The 14,882-nt window shown below is 37.0% G+C and overlaps 1 protein-coding gene across 4 annotated transcripts in view; it reads right to left on the bottom strand.

The window, feature by feature from the left end:
- CASK (calcium/calmodulin-dependent serine protein kinase (MAGUK family)) overlaps positions 1-14,882 on the bottom strand; it is a 140,947-nt gene that overhangs the window by 39,325 nt on the left and 86,740 nt on the right. For all 4 annotated transcript variants that reach the window (XM_009997821.1, XM_009997813.1, XM_009997805.1 and 1 more), the window contains 2 exons: positions 2,035-2,112; positions 743-823 (listed from right to left, as the gene is read on the bottom strand). In XM_009997821.1, the coding sequence (XP_009996123.1) occupies positions 743-823; positions 2,035-2,112 (159 nt within the window). The remainder of the gene's footprint in view (positions 1-742; positions 824-2,034; positions 2,113-14,882) is intronic.

Below are 14,882 nucleotides of genomic sequence, written 5' to 3' on the forward strand. Positions count from 1 at the left end.
ACTCTTTCCTGCAAATTATGTTTATCTTTCTGACTTGAAGTAATTCAGCTTTCAGGTGAGCAAATATCACAAAGCCACGTGTATAATCCTTGTATTAGGTAAAGTCAGATTCACAATTTTAAACTGACAATAATGTATAGCAGACTTAAGCAAACACTGTGTTTCTGAACTTACAAACGTCACCCACAGCATAAACAAAAGAAATTTTTAAAGTAGTTTCAAAAGATGGGACTTCAGTAACTGGAACTGAACTTAGGGCAACTACTGCCCACAAACTGGGTTTGTGAAATAAATACCGTTGAAGCTGATATGTAACACAAATCTGCTAGACTGCACAAGCTATTGATTTTTGTAAAATAATGTTAAAAAACACTTATTTTGCAATGACTTCACACACCTTTATCCTAAGAAACACTGGGAAAAAGAATGAGAAGCCCAGCTCTACCTATGAACATCTCAAATGTTAATTCCTCTTTTTATATGCAACATAGCTCCCCTAAGGTCAGTGATACTGCTCTGTAATTAGATTACTCCAAACTGCTGACAGTTTTCAGCACAGTAGTTATAAAAGTAACTACTTTGCCAGACCAGCCAATTAGAAAAATTTATTAATAGGCACACTATATTGTATGTAGTTTCATCAACTGCAGATTTTAAGGAGAACCTACTGAATTTAAGTTTTCTAATATAAGGAAAATTAAAAAAACTACCACAAAACCCAACAAGAGTAGCATTTGCTTACCATGAAATGAGGTTGTGTTAAAATACGCTTTAGCTCCTTTGCATCATTGTTCTCTGGGTAACATGAAATTTCTTCTAATACCTGCAAAATAAGTAGAAGAAATGCCCACAGTAACCCTCATCATGGGTCAGTCAGAATATCTCCAAATGATTATAAAAAATAATGTTTTTGACAGGAATGGCTTTAGGAGAATGTGTGTCCATCCCCTTCTCCAAAAGAAAAACCCCCTAATTTCAATTTTCTTTCTGAGACTAAAGCAACACTCAAAGGAAACAGCTGCTTTTTTCAATAGACTGTATTCCTCCAATAGTGAAATATTTGGAGATAGCAATGAAGCACTGCCACACACGGTTGCAAATGATTAAAGCAATCTGTTTAAAAGCAGAATAAAAAATACTAATGAAACCTTTTCTCTGCAAATTAAATTGTTACAGACATCAAGTGTAGGTGGTCTTCCTGCTACCTCACCTCCAAGCTTCAGATTTTATAAAACTGGAGCCATACTTCAGCTCATCATCTGGGGAAGGAAGAGGCAGGAGGCATTTCCCTGCAGCCCGATAGTTTCACCTTTATTTTCCACATGCAATTACCTGAACAATGAAAGAGTATTTTGCTTCTAGAAGCACCTCCCAGGATTAACTGCCAGGCAATTTTGCTGAATAGGACTTTGAGGTGTCTATCAGTGTGACTGCAGTTATTATCAGTGTTTTAGTCTTTCTGTTAATTCTATTTTAACACTACTATAAAAAATGTTTTCCTATTACATTACCCCCATCAACTGTACTTCTTTTTACTGATAATATATAATACAACTCCACTTGCAATATATATGCATATAAAATACTATTTTCAGGTATAAAAATTAAGAATATCTGTGTCTATTTATCTTTTAATGGACCATCTTCATTCCATTCTAGGACTCCTCTTCTTAAAACTATTTATGATAAAATTGTTCTTTCAATTTAAAAAGCTGGATAACCTTAGGAACATAACATTTTTTGTGAATAAGTAATATATAAATTGGACATGAGAAATACTGCATTTACCCAACAGTTTTAAGACCACTACTGTATGCAACTGAGTAATATAAATAACAACCCTTACAGACATAATGGAACTCGTCAAGTTTATGCAACATGTTATGTAACTTAAGTAAGCAAAGGTAGAATTCCAGAAATAATTCAGATTATGAGCCACAATAGCCACCAGAATCTTATTGGAGAAAAAAATAATGCCCCACTTTAAATATAATTAAGTTATCAAAGTAAAAAAATGTATTTTAAAGCCGTTACCTCTTTGGCTCTCTGCACAGCATCACTCGGAGGATTCCTGATTTGTGGTGAAGATTTTGTGTTTATTTTGTCATAAAGCTGAAATAACAAGAAAACAAACTACTGAAATAATATGCATTGTATAAAGTAATGATGAGTGCTAACAATAGTCTGCTTATGCTTCCATGATGAAGGAGATTGTTAAACTGCAAGTCCCACAGATGTTTTATATACAAAATCTAGCAGCTTAGGGTTTTTGCTTTTCATTTTTAAACATTTCCTGATTTGAACAGTGCCATAGATTCAGAGTTCATAGGATGACATGGGAAAGTTCAAGAGGTTAAGGGATTATGCAAACCTCCCATGCTTTTTCCATGGATTTACAGAAACTATATTCTTCTACTAGAAGTGATCCTTTAAATTAAAAAAAAAAATGTTGTAAATTATACATTCTGCTATAAAATCAAATTGATCTGCATGTCCCACGTTTCTCAATAAATCAATCATCAAACATTCCAAACAGTATTTTAAATAAACCTCAGAATATGGGAAAATGCTCTTGAAGATAGAAAGCTACAGAAGCCTAAGTCTCTGGAGAAGAGAAAAACAAATTGTTCCAAGAAACAGGGCTTAGAAAGGAATAGTCCCCTTATTTTACTAGAATTTTCTGTTGGACAGAGAACATTCATGTATTTAAATAGGAGATTGTAAACCTTACAGTCTACTTATTTAAAAAAATACACTTTTAAGACCCCCTTAACTATGCAAAATACAACAAGAGAGAGACTCATCTTCAATTTCAAATTAGAGGTAGATGTTACAGGCTCTCACACAAACCTAAAAAATTGTGCATGCTTTAAAGAAATAAATGTATATTAAGAATAAGAAGGCACTGCAATAAGTACAATTTTTTTAAAAAATAAATTTGGTTACATTTCTACTAATGCAAAGATGGTCATACTTCTAATTAATTTATATTTCTGCTAGACTACTTATTTGACATATAAGGCAGAAAAAACCTCACAAATAGCTATGTTTAGGATATTAGAAGTTTTTATCACAGTGAGGGTGGTGAAACACTGCAACAAGTTGCCCAAAGAAATTATGGAAATTCTCCAGTTCAGAAATACTCAAAATTCAACTGAAGTTCAAAATAGTGTACCAAACTAACATTCAAAATGCACAAGGGACTCTTAACACCTTCAGCAAATCCTAACACTGTAAAGAATGAGCTGGCAAGAACTCCCGACTCAGCAAGGAGTAGTTTCCCCTGACAAATTTACAGGTCCAATGTTTGGCTGAGGACAGCCCTGGTTGGTTGAAAATGGGAATCTTATCAAGCTACAGAAGTGTCTTCTTCTCTTTTGCACATTAAATACTATTTGGTTTCAGAAGATATGTAAATTGCAAAAAATGCAATCCAAAATCATCATACTTTTCCTTCTGCTTCTTAACATTCTAGTACACATGTTAAACATTCAAGTCCATACATAAATAAATACAAAAAGAGGAAACAATGTCACTTCTAAAAAACATTGCCTGCAGGACAGTTATACTACTGTCTTGGGGGAGAGAAAGTTGAAAGGTCATGCTAAATCAGTTTATTCCACATCCAACAACTTCACCTTGTGCTGCCAAAACACTACCAGAAGTTTAAGCAGCCTTGACCAGTGCTGAAGCTTTTAAAATAAAAGCTTTCTGCTTTCTTACAGTTCAGGAGATACTTTAGTTGCTTACACCATTATACATTTTTGCCTTATATTAAAGAAGTAAACAAAACTTACCCAAACTCCAGCATCACATTTATACAACTGATAAAAAACTGCCTCAAGCATTATGTACTGAGTAAAGTGCACTAGGAGCTGTTGAAAATGCATCATACGCAGCATGAATACTATTAAACGTATTTTTCTAAAATACACGTGACTCACACACACATCCTGTTTAAGATCACAGAAATTACAGAAAAGCTACATGAAAAGATTTCTAGTTATTTCTAGCAAATTTGTAAAATAGATAAGGTACTAATTTCACTCCAGTCACTGTGTCATTGTGATCCAAAACAACCAGCAGTTCAGAGAAACAATTTTTTTTTTCACTGTCATGTGAGAGGATAAGTTATCTCCTGACACTAGAAAGGAGGCAAAAAGGAAAGTAGGAAGCAAAGCACCTCCAAGAATGTTTAGAAAAAACACAATGCAAAGTTCAGACTAAACAAGGGTGCATTTATCTTCTATAGCCTTCATGCTGAGGCACGGCACTTTTATTTCATCTTCCAGGAGTGCGACTTACTGAGATTTGCTTCCAAGGCACTAAACCATTAGAAGGGACTCTGACAGGACTTATAAGAAAAACCTTTGTGCTTGCATTAAGGCTTAAAGCATATATATTTCTCAAGCCATGGGATCTATTTGTTGTTTCTAGAAATAGAAATAGGCAGCCTTAACTAGAGAAAGGATGTATTTTTGGCAGCTTTACTAGCATGAGCAGATCTCTCCTAGAAAATCTTCCTGGGTATTCTACCCCCACAGCTCATTACAGTGGAAGGCATTCATTCTAGTGTCTAATGGAAACGCCATGCAAGCAGCCTACACCACATCACATTTTTACCAAGAGCACGATGTGTTTTTTTCTAAAATTCTGTTAAACTGGAACTCCAAAAAGCAAGAAGCAAAAAAACCCCACAACAAATAATAAAATTGTCTTGGTTGGAAAAGACTCTTAAGAAATCTGAAAAGAAACTTGAACCTCTCCGATTTGAAATGCATTTTAAAATGCTAAATTCCAAATTAAAATGAGGGATATTTCATGAAGGTATACTGAGTTAAGAAAGAGAAGAAAGACACTTTCATTTAACTGTGCTACCATCATGTTATTTGACCTCTGTACGCGAGGAAAAAGAAAAGCATATTTTCTGCCCAAATAAAAGATCATACATCTAAAACCAAAGAATACAACTAAGACTTAAAAGAAAAGGAACTACCTTGGCAGGGGGAAGGGCTACTCTCAGGCAGCCAGAAAGCATAAATTCAGCTTTGTGTGAATTTCACCCAGGGAAGACTACAGCCAAATGTCATACCATAATGAGAATATCAATTAAGAAATAATACTGTTGTATCTGTTTGTGATTAGATCCCTGTTCAGTTCTACATTCAAAACACAGAAATAATGGCAAGAGGCAGAGAGGGCTCAGAAAAAGCTTTCCAAAAAGACCAGTCACCTCTACCCCTAATATATAACAAAATGCTTAAAGACAGAAGTTTGACAATATAAGGTAATTCAGTATAAATGACAAAACTATCACATGATTCCAGTAAAAGATGGCAGTCAGGACAAATTCACAGTAGAATTAAGGCACAAATATGAACACTGCATGTATAATAAAACAGAACTCCGACAGCAGTATCCGACAGCCTTGTATTTCAGTTTAAGTTAGGACTCTAACCTAGTAATTTGTCTCACATTTTAAGAAAATCCCGTATTAACACTCAACGTAAAAATTATACTGACTGTGGAAGCTGCAGTTCTCAACAAGCGACAGATGTTAAAGGATATGCCATACATTACAGGTACATAGCTTGCCAAAGAGAAAGGGGTTGCAATTTAGCAAAACTCTACATCATATGCGATATATGTGGCCAAACATATGTTCTTCCAAATTGGGAAGTGTGGTAAGCAAAGCCTGGGATTGAAGAATCTTAAATAAATACATGTTACACTTTTAAACCATAGTGACAACACAAAAATGTTTCAGATTTAAGTAGACTGACTAAGACATTTTCCTACCTCCTCAAAAGAGGTGGAAACTTAATTTCTTCTGCCATGAGCTGACTATAGATACCGAGGGTACCCTCAGTCCTCCACTAAACACTACACGATATCTTCAATAAACCATCTCATCTTTTCCTATAACAGAACTTTCTGTCACAAGTGCCTCCAGCCATTTTTTGGGGAGGGGGGCTCAACTCCATTCTCGTCTCCTTAACCAGAGTTTTCTTTGTTCTCATTGCAAACACTTCAACTTCTTTTGGAAGGATGAAAGAAATAAAACTAGGATGAGAGAAAGGCACTGCTTTGCACATGCCAGTAGCAATGGGCATGGCATTGGAATATCAAGGCAATGAAACTCAGTGGTCCCAAGAAAAAAACCCAACACAATTCTGGAATGTACCACTAGCAGTGTTGTTAAAGACATGGGCTTAGATCATTATTTCACAAGGTGCTCTAATATATATATGTAGTTTCACTGACACAAAAATCCTGTTATTTCAATAAGTCACTCAAAATTTTTTTTGCTGCATCAAATACATGGTTGAAGCTGATCTTAACAAAAATAAGGCAAAGCACCTTTTAATGACGACACCAAGCAGCTGATCAGACAAAAGGAAGCATAAAAGACACTGAGGTGCTGGACTAAGTTCAAAGAACAGCAATGAAGCTGGTGAAGGGTCTGGAGCACAAGACTTACCAGGAGCGGCTGAGGGAACCGCGTTTGTTTAGTCTGGAGAAAAGGAGGTTGAGGGGAGACTTCACTGCCCTCTACAAATATCTGAAAGTAGGCTGTAGCAAGGGGCATATCTTCCAAGTAACAAGTGATAGGACAAGAGGAACTGGCCTCCAGTTGTGCCAGGGGAGATTTAGATTGGATATTAAGAACTTCTTCACTGAAAGGGTTGTCAGCCACTGGCAGGGGCTGCCCAGGGAAGTGGTAGAGTCCCCATCCCTGGAGGTCTTTAAAAGATGCTTAAATGTGGTTCTTTGGGACACAGTTTAGTGGTGGACTTAGCAGTCCTGGGTTAGTGGTTGGACTTGATTTGAAAGGTCTTTTTGAACCTAAATGATTCTATGATTCTATAAGCATTAGGGAAAACCAATCTCTCAGCACAGGAAGGCTATAAAAAGAGTTACATGGACAACACCTTGATAAGCCCCGTTGAATAACCATTGCCCCCATCTTGCCACCCCTCTACTCCCCTTCCAATATTGACTAATGACCTATAGCAGGAACTATTGAAAGAGACCTGGGGGTCCTGGTAGACAGCAGGATGACCATGAGCCAGCAATGTGCCCTTGTGGCCAAGAAGGCCAATGGCATCCTGGGGTGCATTAGAAAGGGTGTGGTTAGTAGGTCAAGAGAGGTTCTCCTCCCCCTCTATTCTGCATTGGTGAGGCCACATCTGGAATATTGTGTCCAGTTCTGGGCCCCTCAGTTCAAAAACGACAGGGAACTGCTCGAAAGAGTCCAGCGCAGAGCTACGAAGATGATTAAGGGAGCGGAACATCTCCCTTATGAGGAAAGGCTGAGGGAGCTGGGTCTCTTTAGCTTGGAGAAAAGGAGACTGAGGGGTGACCTCATCAATGTTTACAAATATGTAAGGGGTGAGTGTCAGGGGGACGGAGTTAGGCTCTTCTCAGGGATGACTAGTGATAGGACAAGGGGTAATGGGTGTAAATTGGAGCATAGGAAGTTCAAGGTGAATATCCGAAAAAAATTTTTTACTGTAAGAGTGACAGAGCACTGGAACAGACTGCCCAGGGAGGTTGTGGAGTCTCCCTCACTGGAGACATTCAAAACCCACCTGGATGAGTTCCTGTGTGATGTACTCTAGGTGACCCTGCTCTGGCAGGGGGGTTGGACTAGATGATCTCTCGAGGTCCCTTCCAGCCCCTAAGACTCTATGATTTTCTATGATTCTCTATAGGCTGAGATTTGGCCTAAATAAGCTTCATTCTGAATTCTGTCAGTTGAATTAACTCTTCAGAGTTAAAGCACCATCTTGAAGAAAAGGATATTTCCAAGGGGATACAGAATCCATATAAAACTAGTTAAATCCACAGTCACTACAGAAACAGCTCCTCCCCTGTTTTGTGACATTGAACATACCTTGTAGGAGGTGCTAATGTTGGAGTTACAACCATTTTTGTCTCCCCTTATACATGGAAAGTTTTTGTAATGATATGCAGAGAATAAAAATATACTTCAATGAGCTCACTAGTACAAAGAACAGTCAACATGTATCAGCCAACTACTTGAATAACTGGAAGCAGGAGGCAGTGAGGCCTGACTGACTTCAAAGATAGAAGCATAACTTACTGGGCTGTTCCTATATTGCTTTTGGGTATTTTAATGTAAACTAAGCAAGGACTGAAATATCACTCTGAAGAAATCTCCCAGCACCAAGAAAGTAGAAGTGTAATTCAAGATTTGTGAGCTATATCCCAAGTGCTGTAGCATTTCTTTGTTTTTGTCATTTCTCAAAGGAAGTCCCAAGTTCCTGGAAAAACAATGTATCTGAAAATCTGAATTTTTAGACTGAACCCCCCCAGGTAGGCCTTATGGTTAAAAATGAACTGAAATTAACCTGATCTACACTCAACATAAAAAGAAGTGAAGAAAACGTACAAAGTAAATTAAAATAATCCTTTACCTCAATGTCAGTGGAGTTAATAAAATATTCTACAAGTACCATGCATACAATTCTAGGGTTCTTTGACAGATCAGGGCAAAGTAACATAAAAATACACTGTAGTCAAGGGAATTTTTAATCCTAGATACTAAAAAAAAATATCTATGGATTTATACTGTTGGAGTAAGATATGGTCTTGCACAGTGCCACAGACACTCACAATGGCACAACACTGACAAAGGAAAGATGGCATAGGGCCAAGAGCAATGGGCTAAATAGTACAATTCTCATTTAAAGTTAGTACTTGATAAAACTGAATTTAACTTCATGATTCACTGCATAAGTGCTACACGTATAAATACCCAGAAATGTTAAAAAGAAAACAGGTTAAATGCAACAAAGCAACTGTCTCATTGTCATGCAATCCAACCCAGAATTATGCATTGTTGGAAAGTGGTGGATCCATACATTTCTCAAAAGTTATTCTTAATCAATATTAAAGTTACTGTTAGCTCTTTAAGAGACCCAGTCATGTATCTGTGCAATGTAAGATATTTGAAAAACATGGAACAAAAATAGTTTCTGCTCTGAAGACCAAATGTAAGACAAATTCTCTGCATACATCTATAAGACAGAGAAACAGGAAGAACCAGAAAACAATGAGATGATGCTAATTAGCACAGTAATCTACATAACCTAGGAACACAAAAAATGCAATGCAAAGATATAAAAGAAGATGAAAATGGAAGGTATTTTAGAGAATGATTATGAAATAATGCAGAATAAATTCTAGAATAGCCTCTGCTTTTTGTGTTCTTTCAGATATGGCCTTCCAGAGAAGTTACCTTTTAGAGAAAAAGGACACTGCACTGGTGATGAGGATCCAGCCCACCTGCTAAAGGAATTCTTCAAACAGTTATCCCCAAGGCTTGGTCAATGTTCTACACTACTTGGGAAAGGAGTTTCCATTGCAGTGAGAGAGACAGTCCCTCCCACTCCCTGGGGCTGAACATGCTGCCTCTGCTGGACTGGGATAAATGCCAGATTTGGTTCCCCAAATAGCAAGGTGCTTTCCTGCCAACATAGTTTCATAGTTTTCTTCTTTCTTTCTTTTTTTTTTTTTTCTTTTTTTTTTTTTTCTTTTTTTTTTTTTTCTTTTTTTTTTTTTTCTTTTTTTTTTTTTTCTTTTTTTTTTTTTTCTTTTTTTTTTTTTTCTTTTTTTTTTTTTTCTTTTTTTTTTTTTTCTTTTTTTTTTTTTTCTTTTTTTTTTTTTCCCCTTCTTATTAATTTTTTTTTTAAACAAATATTTTCCATTTGCTTTTGACTTACAAACATATCAATTAATGGATAACTAAAAAATGAAGAACAAGGTGTTTTAAAAATGAGAAAGGATTATTTCATAGAAACATAACACTTTCTGAGAGAGTTTAGCATGAGATCTAGCACACATACACTTTCTGTACTTTTTTTTTTGGTAAAAGAAATGTATTTATGTTTTAATAAAACATGTTCCACTAATTTGTTTTAACATCATCAGTATTCAAGAGGGCAAGGACGAATGTTGATCCAAAAATCTTGAACCACACGATGTGATTGACATAGAAAGCTATTCTTATTTAAATCAAAACATAGAAAAATCAGATGATTCCTGAAAATACTTAAGCTTTTTATACACAGCTGCTGTTTTTATATTCTATATCATATGATATTCTACTAGTCTATTAATGACTAAAAAGAAAGGAAGAGAAAATGAAAGTGTCCTGAAAACAAAAATCAAAAAGCTTCTTGCTTGTTTTTTTTCAAAAGGTTGTAATAGAATTGTTAAATTAATACATTCTGCTCAGAAAAGAGCAAATCAGGGATAAATGTATGAACTGTTTTAAACATTTTAAAATAGAAAACTATAGCATCAGCCATTGATGGACACAGCTGAATAATTGATACTTTTACAAAAGACATTAAAATGTACTGTGCTAATGTCCAACATTGAGTGGGTAAACAGAATAAATCAAAACAAATCCAGCTGAAACCTTTAGCCAGGCATGTAAGAGGCTAAACTGAGGTCCCCAATACATTCTTTCTAGCAAAAGAGAAAATCTGTTTCCTTAAAAGTCTGGACTTCAGGACCAAATCTGTTTGGATGACTGAGATCAAAAGAAATACTAAGGGAACTCTGAAGTGTGCATGGACGCAGGCTCCCTTGAAACATTACCATTAGTAGCAAAGGATAAGACATAAAATCAAGATTTTCTTGGAGAATCAGTATGCCTTAAATTTATGCTCTATGAACATAAATTAAACTCAAAGGGGAAGAAATGGCTACACATGCAGATATGACACATATGGGAACACCAACATCTATTTAATCTTGTTCAGTTAAAACTGTATATCTGTGATGCATTATGTCAACAAAAAGTAAAAGAAACTTTCCTGAAAGTTCATAAGGCTTCTATCTCAGATATATTTGCAGAAACAGCAACACTTACCTTAATGATTCCGTATCTGAAAATAATATAATAAACTTCTTAAATTAACAGCCAAAACATACAAGCCTTGCAAACTATCTGACTCTGGACAGACAGGCATAGACAAAGCCAGTAGCACAGAGAGGCCCCAGGCACACAAAAGCTGATATTGTTCTCCTGCTGAGTGAAAACGTCGCTTGCAAATCGAACGACATCTGCATTCAGAATCACCCACAGAAAGCATCCCTGGAGAGGTGACCAAACTACTTGACTAACAGGAAAATGACTCCTCTTGTCTCATTCAGTATAGGCAGCTGCATAAAACTGCAGCTTCTGGTTTTATTTTTTAGCAAACCTTGCTTCCTTTTGATGCACTGACAAGAGATGAAACACAAGTAACGATCTTTCCCATCAAGCACAGCCTTGAAGCCCAGTATACTTTTCAAAACAAATAATCATTAAAGCAAAACCTTCTGTCCTGGTACAGAAAATAGCCACATCAATGTCTCCAAAATGAGTAACCTCTTCACATTTATGTCCAACTTCTTTATCAGTACTACTGACACAAGACAGCAATGCCTTCCAGGATCTCTTTCATGAAAGTCAATTAAAACAAATCCTAATCAAAGCATCTGATAAAACTTCTAGAAATCTTTAGTGGCAAGAAAAGCTGCTTCACTACTTAAATTTAGCTCTGTTTTCCATAACATTATCTATATCCTTAACTTTATTACATTCTTTATTATCTAAATTGAATACCAGAATGAAACAGTCTATCAAGCTTCATACAGGTATAAACCCACACAGTTCTAACTCACACACAAGAATGTTCTACAGCATTCACCAAAATTTTGATCATTACATTTCTAACATAAGCAAGAAAAAAGATGAAATCTGTCCAACCCCAAGTTATTTTTCTGTTTTCCAAGAAAGATTAATTATTAAGCAATATTTTTTTGAAGTAGTGAATCTTTCTAAATGGTTATTTCTAGAAGACCCTTTTCTTTGCTGTCCCCTATACATGAATTTTTTTAATCTTTGTACAAGAAAAAAAAATGCTCAACACAATAGAGGGCTTCTGAAAAATTATTTAAAAAATACTGAAGCTAATCAATAAACCCATGAGGAGACATTTGTGTATTGCAGAATTTGGCTAAGAGTGAGTATAAATTACTTTGTAAGTAGTTGGGACCTTTTGTCCCCTTGTTTTGAACATCTTTGGCACCCAAGTGGAAGAGAGTCTTTAGACAGTTATCTAAACAGACATACACAAATGAATAAATTAAAAACAATTGATGGGATGATAGGAACTCTGCTTTTTATGGCGACCTGAGGCAACTGTCCTCATAACACTGAAGTTAATGAATTACTGAGAAAGAAGACTTCTATTTTGTGATTTTTATTACCTGAAAAAAACAACACATGGGTAACTTGCACTGTTAACACAAAGATTGTCCTTTATTTATTTTTTTATTTCAGAAAAAGTTAGTTCAGAAGCAAAAGAAAGTACTTCAGCAGCAGGAGTGGACTATCATCATGTGCCTAATCTAAAAATAAGGGTAACTCTTGAGAAAGACTAGAAACAGGAGAACAAATTTAACTGTGGAAAAAGGCCAAGGAAGATGAAGAGTAGTTCTAATGCAAACTGCCAGCCACAACTTTGAAAAAGTTTATAAACTTAGTGGAATATAATGCCTTACAGATGACTTGTTCTGGTGGCCTCATTAACCCCAAATACTCTTAGAGGAATAAACAAGTTCCCTGAAAGAACTTCATCCAAGTTCAACTGATGATTTTCTCAGAGTTCTGAGAGAAACTAGAACAGTATCAGTGCATACACAGAAAACAATCTCTCACACTCAAGCTACTGAAATGAAAGACCTATACTTTCAAATAATACTGCAACTTGCTTCAGTCTTTCAGTTATGTATTTCATTACAGTGCAATCTTTTAGAATTTTATTTTGTACAATTCTAATCAAAGTGTCTTTGCAGAGATTCTATCATACTCCTTCCACATAACATAAAAAAACAAAAATTCTTTTTGATAGCATTTTGTTCTCACAACTATCAACCTGAGCCAGGGGGAGGTGTCCCTGCCCATGGCAAAGGGGCTAGAACTAGATGATGTTTAAAGTCCCTTCCAACCCAAGCCATTCTATGATTATATGTGCATTTAAATGTATCCCTTTCTGTCTAAGAGAATGACCATGACTTTTAAACACTAGAATAGCAAAATTGTATTAATTGCATTTTTTTCTTGATTAAAAGGCTACAGCAGACCGTTATAGGAATATTAGATCATTGGAGAATTACTATGAACCAGATTTGCACTGTAAAGAACAGGGAAAAAAACCCAATAAAGAAGTATGAATTAATGTCTGGTAGACCTGTCACACTGCAAAATATTAAAACTTGGTTTAAATAAATTCGGTTTACCAATGCCCAAGAATTAAATGACAACATAATAATGGTTAATAAATATATAAAAAAATATGAGTGACACAAGTGTTTTGGTTCTAATTATTACACTCATATTACTCTCTTCCTGTCCATCAATCACTTTTCCATACTGCAGCATGCATATAAAAAGACAAAGCAATTTAAGCATCTGGAACACAAGCTTGATGAACTTACACTGGAAAAAAAAAATTATAAGAAGTGTACAAATCATCAACTACATTTTAAAGAGTTTGGACACCAAAGGAACTAATGCCCTTGTTCTTCTGGGGGACTTCAACTTACCCGATGTCTGCTGGAAGTACAACACAGCAGAAAGGGGTCAATCCAGGAGGTTTCTGGAAGGTATAGAAGATAACTTCTTGCTACAGCTGGTAAGTGAACCTACTGTGCCATGCTGGATCTACTGTTCATGAACAGGGAAGGGCTGGTGGAAGATGTAGGGGTTGGAGGTTGTCTTGGGCACAGCTACCATGATATGATAGAATTTTCAATATATGGTGAAGTTAGGAGGGTTGTCAGCAAAACCTCTACCTTGAACTTCCAGAGGGCTGAGTTTGGTCTCTTTAGGACAGTGGTTGGGAGAGTCCCTTAGGAAGCAGCCCTCAAAAACAAAGGAGCCCAGCAAGGCTGGACTTACTGTAAGAATGAAATGCTGAAGGTGCAGGAGCTGCTGTCCCTGTGTGCTGAAAAAGGAGCTGGTGAGGAAGAAGAGTATCTACCCTCAGGAAAACTGGGCTCTGGAGTTGGCAGACAGGGATGGGGACCAGAATCCCCCTCCTGTAGTCCAGGAAGAAGTAGTTATGGACCTGCTGTGCCACTTAGATCCCAACAAGTCCATAGGTCCAGATGGGATTCATCCTAGGGTGCTGAGGGAGCTGGAAGAAGAACTGGCCAAGTCTCTCTCCATCATTTACCACCAGTCCTGGCTGACTGGGGAGGTCCCAGATGACTGGAGGTTGGCCAATGTGATGCCCATCCACAAGAAGGGCTGGAAGGAGGATCCAGGGAACTGTAGGTCTGTCAGCCTGACCTGGGTGCCTGGCAAGGTTATGGAGCAGATCATCCTGAGTGCCATCAAGTGGCATGTAGAAGACAGCCAGGGGATCAGGTCCAGCCAACACGGATTTAGGAAGGGAAGCTCCTGCCTGATCAATCTCATCTCCTTCTGTGACTGGGTGATCCGCCTAGTGGATGAGGGGAAGACTGTGGATGTGATCTACCTCGGCTTCAGTAAGGCCTCTGACACAGTCTCCCAAGCATCCTCCTGGAGAAGCCAGCAATCCACGGCTTGGACAGGTGCACCCTTTGCTGGGTTAAAATTGGTTGGCTGGCCAGGCCCAGAAAGTGATGGTGAATGGAGCTGCATCCAACTGGTTCCTGGTGACCAGGATCGTCCAGGGATCAGTACTGAGCCCAGTCCTATTCAACATCTTTATTGACAACCTGGATGTGGGGATTGAGCCCAATCTCAGTAAGTTCACAGATAACACCAAACTGGGGGGGAGTGTCGATCTGCCAGAGGGTAGGAAGAAGCT

Source organism: Chaetura pelagica, unplaced genomic scaffold (genome assembly GCF_000747805.2).
Source record: "Chaetura pelagica isolate M959 unplaced genomic scaffold, ChaPel_1.0 scaffold360, whole genome shotgun sequence".
Taxonomy (NCBI): Eukaryota; Metazoa; Chordata; class Aves; order Apodiformes; family Apodidae; genus Chaetura; species Chaetura pelagica.